Genomic DNA, 6,883 nt, shown 5'->3' with positions numbered 1-6,883 from the left:
CACCGGCGGGGGACGCGGCGGCGGCGGCGGCGCCCTTCTTGCCCTTCTTGCCCTTCTTGGTGGCGGGGAAGAAGTCCTCCTCGCGGTCCTTCTTGCTGAGGATCTTGGTGCCCTTGATGCCGGCGTCGTCGACCTTGCGGTCGGCCTGGGCGCCGAGGCCGCGATCGGCGAGCAGGGGCGCCTTCTCCTCCTGGGCGGCGGCGGGATCGAGGTAGCGCAGCAGGCCCTGGGCGCGGCGGATCTCCTCGAGGTAGGCCGGGTCGCTGGCCTCGGCGAGGAGACGCTCGGCGTCGGCCTTCTTGCGCTCGAGGTGGTAGCGCTCGTTCTCGGCCTGGCGGCGCTCGCGGGCCTTGTTGCGGGCCTCGCGCTCGTAGGCCTGGGCGGCCTTCTTCTGCTGCCAGTAGTCGTCCTTGATCTTGCGGATGACCTGGAACTTGTCCTGCTGCTCGGCCTGGAGCCTGGTGCGCTCGTCGCGCAGCGAGGACAGGCCCTTGTAGGCCTCGTCCGACTCGGCCTTGAGGGCGTCGAGCTCGGTCTGGATCTTGGTGTACTGGTCGCTCATGGCGCGGGCCTCGGGGTCGTCCATCGAGTCCTTGATCTCCTTGATCTTGGCCTTGAGATCGTCAATCTGCTTCTGGCCGTCCTCGAACTGGGAAAAGTTCTTGCGCGTCTTCTTGAGCGACGAGATCTCGGCGAGGGCCTTCTTCTCGTCGACAATCTTCATGGTGCCGGCGTTGACCTGGCTGTCGAGGTGGGCGATCTGGCGGTCCAGCTCGTCGACCGTCTTGAAGGCCACCTTGCCGCGGGCGAGCTTCTGCTCGTTGATGCGGCTGCGCATCTGCTCGTCGAGGCGCTTGATCTGGTCGAGCTTGGCGCCGCGGGCGTTCTTGCCGGCACCCTGCTTCTGGCGGATCTCGTTGGCCTGGGCGATGAGCTCCTGGCGGCGCTTCTGGGCGGGGCTCTGCTTCTCCTTGTCCTTGTTGGGCAGGGCGAGGTCAATCTTAGACTTGATGTTGGCCTGCATGTGCACTTTCTGTCAGCACTTTCCCGGCCTGTTTGTCCGTTTCGGAGAGAGAGAGAGAGAGACAGAGAGAGAGAAAGAAGACACGTACGAGCTTGTCCATGGAGGCCTTGTGGTCGGCCTCGGCCGCCTTCAGGTTCTTCTGGTACACGGCCTCATCGGGCAGCTGAGGACGACCAGTGGTGTCCTTGGTCTCAGCAGCGGGCGCGGGCGCCGTCTTCTTGGTGTCGGCCATTGTAGAGGGATGTTGGAGCACGAAAGACGAGTCAATTGGAGGGGAGGGGGAGTGAGGGGGGGTGGGCTGTCTGTGCAATTAAGCAAGCTGGCCGAACCGTCTCACAAATCTCGAGAGGGCAAGAAAAAAAAAGAGATTGTAAGGGTAGAGATGTGGAAGGAGGAGGTCACAAGCAGGGGGAGAAAGTTGTCTCGTCAGGTGAACGTGGACGTGGACGTGGTAGGATAAATTTCCAGGGTCCCCAGGATTTTGATGAAATTCACCCTTTTGGGCCAAGGTCAAGAAGCAGTAGCGGTGCCTCAGTGCCTCGTGGCACCTTTTCGTCTCCTATTCCTGCGAGCGCTGAGCACGCACCGGACACTCTGCTGGAGCTGGTGCTGCCAGTACCTACCTAGTCCAGTGCCCAGTGCTGCTTGTGCCTAGGTCCTAGGTCCTGGGCCTAGGTCCCAGGTCCTACCTAGTACGTAGGTAGGTACCTACCTACTGTTGGTTGATGGAAGGCCCCTCCATGGCCTGTGCGCCGTGTCGTTGGGTGGGGCACGAGAGCTTCCAGACCCCCCACCGATTTCCTTGACCGCTGGGCACGTGCGCTCGGTGAGAAGACGTTACATAATCGGAGCAACCTCGGATACATGCATGTCCGCGACCCGCTTTTGTCATTGTTCTTTCGTCTGAGCATGAACATGGAGGGACTGACGGGCCCTGGTTTTTTTTGGGCAAGGCTGAATGCGAATCTTGACGTTGCGAAGGTTGCGACACCAGCAGACACCCGTCACTCTCTGCATCTACCCTATCCCGTCACCACGACCACTTGTCAGCTGTCCCTCGCGCGCCCGACTTTTCCCTGATCAATTCCCTGCCCTCGAATCGCACAACTCAAAATGGAGGGCAACGACGGCCAGAGCAAGGAGGTGGTTCGCGCCTGGCGCGCCTGGAGGACGGTTCACGAGATGTGTGCCGATAGAGTATGGCCCCCGGTCCCGCGTTCTCTCAACGCTACGACCTCCATGTGCCTGCATGACGGTACTGACATGGCATGCCCAGGGCTACGAACTCGCCGAGTCAGAAATCCAGATATCTCTCGACCGCTTCCGCCACGAATATCTCGCCGCCGACGGCAGCGTCAAGTACGCCTTCCCTCCCCTCCCCTGCCCTTCCCTTCATACACCCCCGATTCTTTTCGCATGCACAGGAAGGAACAAGTGAAAGGAAAGCACGTGAACTGACACGCAGCCTTCCCCCCCAGCCGAAGCAAGCTCACCTTCTCCGCGCGCCCCTCGAGCGACATGCTCAGCCGCCACACGCCCGCCCCGTCCGCCGCCAACCCCAACCCGGACCCGGACTGCGGTCCCATCTACATCGAGTTCATCGCCGAGCAGGGCTCCCTCGGCGTGCAGCACCTGCGCCGCTTCGTCCAGCACGTGCTCGAGGGCCACTTCAAGGCCGGCATCATGGTCACCTCGAGCCCGCTGACCTCGGCCGGCCGCAAGCAGCTGCTGTCCCTCGAGAGCTTCGCCCGCATCGAGTGCTTCCTCGAGGAGGACCTGCTCGTCAACATTACCCACCACGAGCTCGTCCCCAAGCACATCCTCCTCTCCACTGACGAAAAGGCCGCCCTGCTCAAGCGCTACCGCCTCAAGGAGACCCAGCTGCCGCGCATCAAGCGTGAGGACCCCGTCGCCCGCTACCTCGGCCTCAAGAGGGGCAACGTTGTCAAAATTATCCGCAACTCCGAGACGGCGGGGCGTTATGCCAGCTACAGGTACTGCACGTAGGCTGGCTGGCGTTGTGCTGCTGCCGTGGGGGGTTGCTGCGCGGGGGAAGCGGCAAGCATTCTGCCGAAAGACTCGGGGCAAGACAAGAAGGAAGAGGACCATGGCCGCGAACCGCCATTATCGCCAGGTCGACCGATAGGCAAGAAGTGAGAGTGAGAGAGAAAAGAGAGAGAGAGAGAGAGAGAGAGAGAGAGAGAGAGAGAGAGACGTCGTGCGGCCCCGACCTCCCCATGAAAGAAAGGACAGAAAAAGAAATGGCGGCGTTTGTGTGCTGTTTGGGTTCGGCGTTCAGGGGGACTTAGACTCCATGTGTGTAGGAAAGCTACCTCGATTTTTCGAAACAAAGTATAAACTTGAAATCGCTCTGCGGATCGCTTCTCGGCGTCACCGTCGTCTCGTGCTATGTACATGTCACTGGCTGGCAAGAGTGCGGGCCATCGAGAAAGAACACGCCCGCGGTCGAGCCCTCACTCTCGGGCTCGCAGGGCCAGCGCTGCCGTGTCGGCAAAACGAACACGCACGCCTCGCTGGAACGACGCGCGCCGGAAGTGACTTGTCCTGTTGGACAGTAGAGGCGCATGCCTGGCTCTCCAAGCTGACGCCCGTACCGCCACGTCAGAACGACCGGCAACCGACTTCTGGGGACCTCAATGCGCAGGCGCAGGAATGCTCGTCTTGACCTGACGAGTCAGCCTGAACGCAAACTCAGACTTGGAGACAATTCGAGTTGGCACGGCGAGGCGGCGAAGCGGCTGCAGGTCCTGCTGTAGCCACCATCTTCCTAGACTACACCCATCACGGCACAATACCAGTGATCCCTAGACAAGGCGCCAAACTACCTGCCCGTTCAGCTCAAGTTTGACGACTGACCCAGCACTTTCTGACATGGCCAGGCTAGAGCGACACCACCCAACCCAACCAACCCCTCACGGAAGTAGACACGGCAAACAACGGCACAAATTGTGCCCAACTGGTTCTCCTTCAAGAGTGCCCCGGCTGGGCAGCACACTCGGGTCATCGTGGCAGTCCACATTGCATCGCTCAGAGGCACTTTGTTCATTAAAGTGAGGCAACAGCGGCAGCGAACGCACCACCGCCGACCGAGCTAGTAAAAATAGGGGTAGCCAGCTACTGCCGTAGCCAGCGCTGTACAAACATGTGGCGTCGCAACCGTGCGCCGGGGTATATGCTGTGAAATGACGAATGATAAAAAGAACAACAAAATGCAGTGATGGGGCCGGACGAGGCCCAGCCGTGAACCCTTCAGAACCAAAATCACACCCCGACAGTGAATGGCTGGCGGTTCATCTGGGCCTCCGATCCAGCCTGCAACTCCCTCGACACCTTGCCCACCCCCCCGCCAGGACCCAGAAACCCATGTCGTGAAAAAAGAGTCAATAATCACGACCGCCACCTGGCTTCATAACGCCGTTTCGAGGGTTCTAGCATCTAAACTCCTTCCAAAGCCCGGATATTTCCAAGGTGTCCTGCTGAGCCGTCATGATACATGGGCATAATTGATATACCTGGGATAAGTATGTTCTTTCTGATGTGTGTGTGCGTGTGTTCATATGCTGGTGTGTTCGTGTGTGCGCCTTCGTGTTGCGCACGACGAGACTATATGTTTTCATGCCAAGATACGTCCGAGGGGGACTCATCTCAAAAGGCCGCCAGGATCCATGAGCTGTGGACCCGAGGTAGAAGCCGGATCAAATATGACCATGTCAGAATGACGGGATTGCGGTATGGGCTGCAATTCAGTGCCGCTTCTGGGCTTGTGCCGAGGGGGTTTGGCGCTTGAAGGCCCAAAGAGAACCCCCATGTCCTGAAGGAGTGCGGTTGAGCCACGCCGTTGGCCAGTAGAAGGGGCCGGCAGTGCAGGCGACGGCAGGCTATGCGAGGTGTTTGGTGATAGAGGATCCACGCTCGATATGAAGCTGTCGCGCCTGAAGCTGTCGCGTCCGTAGCTGGAGCTCGCCGGGTCCTGGCCCTCTTCCGAAAGGAGCCCTCCGACATCGTAAAAGGAGACTCTTCGAGGTGTTGTTGTCGAGTTGCTTCTGGAAGAATGCAGGTCACGGTTGATGAGAGGATCATCGCTTCGCTCACTTCTCTCTGCGTGACTCCTCTGCCGTTCAGGAAAGTTCCAGTGTTTCAAGTCTTCGGCAAATCTCCGAGCCATGGGTGCTGGGGTGTATGCACCTCTTCTGACGACGCCATCACCGTATTCGGGTATGTTCTGCAGGTCGGCGTCAACGCCCAGCCCGATGTCGCGGACGAGGTCCTCGTCACTGCCCCAATGACGGTGCAGCGTCGGACGACGGGACCGCGACGTGATCGTCCGCTCAAGGGAGTCGACAGCCACAGATCCATACTTGAACTTCTTCTTCTTGACACCCCTGTCACGGACGAATGACCCGAGAACAAGTGAGTTGGCGGCTGTGGTGGCGAACAAAAGTTCAACAGAAGCCATCAAAGATCGCAGTTGCTGATTCCCGTGAGCGCGCAGAATATTCGGCACGCGATAGCACGTAACGACAACAACAGCCAGGCTCAGGGAGAAGAGAAGAGTGAGCTGGACCTTCTTCTTGAGGCCCAATTGGCTGCGAAGGACCATGGGAATGGGGAAAACGACAAGCAGTAGATCAGTAATGATGTTGCAGGTGGCCATTGTGATGAGTTGTGCGTAGCCCTGGCGACATTGACCACCAGGATCGGGCAAGACCTGCCAGTAATGGGCGAAAGGTTGGCACTCGGCAAAGTTGCTTATGAAGATGGCAATGAATGTTGCGATCAAGGCGACTCGAATGAAGAGCAGAGTCTGGCTGGCATAGCGCTCAGAGGTAGTTTCCGTCAAGCGCCGGAAATACTCTAGAATGGTGTCTTTAAGAATCCACAATCTGTAGAGACGGGTGGTTAGCGAAACACACGTCCGAACATGTTTGTGTGGAGGCGGACGAAAAGGAACGAGGAGGCGAGCGCCAGATCAAGGCGCAGACACTTACGTTGCTGCATATAACAGTCGACTGGCGAGCACGAGACCGCTGGCGATCTGTCGTTGGCGATGTTGTTTCTCGGACAGCGTGACGCCCGTAAAGTCTGCATTGTTGGTTCCGTAGAGCAGGATAAAGTGCACACATCCCATCCTCAAATACATGGGGATCAGAGCCAGCGAAACGACCTTGTCTTCCCTAAACAGCTTCTCGGTTCGAATGAATCGACCGACAACGCGCAGAACGATGATGACGGTGCAAAAAATGGTGATCCACCAACACACAAGGAGCGTCGGTTTGTCCTGGTTGAAGGTGCGCAGTGTCGGGGGGTCCGAGTAGAGAGGCATCGTGGTTATTGTTGTCCACGCCCGTCGTCCTCCGCGGAGGTCACGACGAGCGAGGATGTCACTACTGTGCCGACTGTCGGCGAGGTCTGTCGGGCCTCAAATATCGTGGGACGGCTATTGGTGATGATCTTGGTATACGACAAAAAGATTTTTGCAACAGCGTGGCGGCGCTGGAGAGCCAGTCGTTTCGAGGGTCGATACTATGACGTTGGCGTGGTCCGTGGTATCGCGCAAGTGTCCGATTCGTAATCCCGATGGTTGTGGAGGAGGGAACAGTGCGACATTAGACAAAGACTGAGGTGGGTTCGGCGGAGTCGCGAGAGGCGGAGAGCGCAATCGTCAAGACACGGCGGCACCGGCAGCAAAGCGTCGTAGACAGCTTTCCGTTCGTGATCGTGAGGATCGAATGGCAGTGGTGGGTGGGAAGATGTGAGTGAAGGAGAGATGGGTGGGAAAGAGCCAGCCAGGCTGGTCGAGATATTGCAGCCGAGTGGAGGAGAGCGGGCGAGCGGGTG

The 6,883-nt window shown here is 58.7% G+C and overlaps 3 protein-coding genes across 3 annotated transcripts in view; 1 reads left to right on the top strand and 2 right to left on the bottom strand.

The window, feature by feature from the left end:
* The window catches only part of VDBG_01083 (conserved hypothetical protein), a gene marked incomplete at both ends in the record, with an annotated part of 1,879 nt that extends 623 nt beyond the window's left edge, over window positions 1-1,256 (bottom strand). The window contains 2 exons of the mRNA XM_003009354.1: window positions 4-1,033; window positions 1,113-1,256. Of these exons, the coding sequence (XP_003009400.1) occupies window positions 4-1,033; window positions 1,113-1,256 (1,174 nt within the window). The remainder of the gene's footprint in view (window positions 1-3; window positions 1,034-1,112) is intronic.
* A 785-nt stretch (window positions 1,257-2,041) lies between these two features.
* VDBG_01082 (DNA-directed RNA polymerases I) lies at window positions 2,042-3,031 on the top strand (the record flags this gene model as incomplete). Its single annotated transcript, XM_003009353.1, has 3 exons — window positions 2,042-2,221; window positions 2,301-2,383; window positions 2,503-3,031. The coding sequence occupies 3 exons, from the start codon at window positions 2,138-2,140 to the stop codon at window positions 3,029-3,031; spliced, it is 696 nt and encodes a 231-aa protein (XP_003009399.1).
* Window positions 3,032-4,685: 1,654 nt separating this feature from the next.
* Window positions 4,686-6,368, bottom strand: VDBG_01081 (conserved hypothetical protein; the record flags this gene model as incomplete). The annotated part of the gene is made up of 2 exons (XM_003009352.1): window positions 4,686-5,928; window positions 6,034-6,368. 2 exons carry the CDS (start codon window positions 6,366-6,368, stop codon window positions 4,686-4,688), a joined length of 1,578 nt encoding a protein of 525 aa, XP_003009398.1.
* Window positions 6,369-6,883: the final 515 nt, after the last annotated feature.

Source organism: Verticillium alfalfae, genomic scaffold (genome assembly GCF_000150825.1).
Source record: "Verticillium alfalfae VaMs.102 supercont1.1 genomic scaffold, whole genome shotgun sequence".
Classification (NCBI taxonomy): Eukaryota; Fungi; Ascomycota; class Sordariomycetes; order Glomerellales; family Plectosphaerellaceae; genus Verticillium; species Verticillium alfalfae.
The sequence above is the reverse complement of the archived record's forward strand: the minus strand, read 5'-3'. Positions and strand labels throughout refer to the sequence as shown.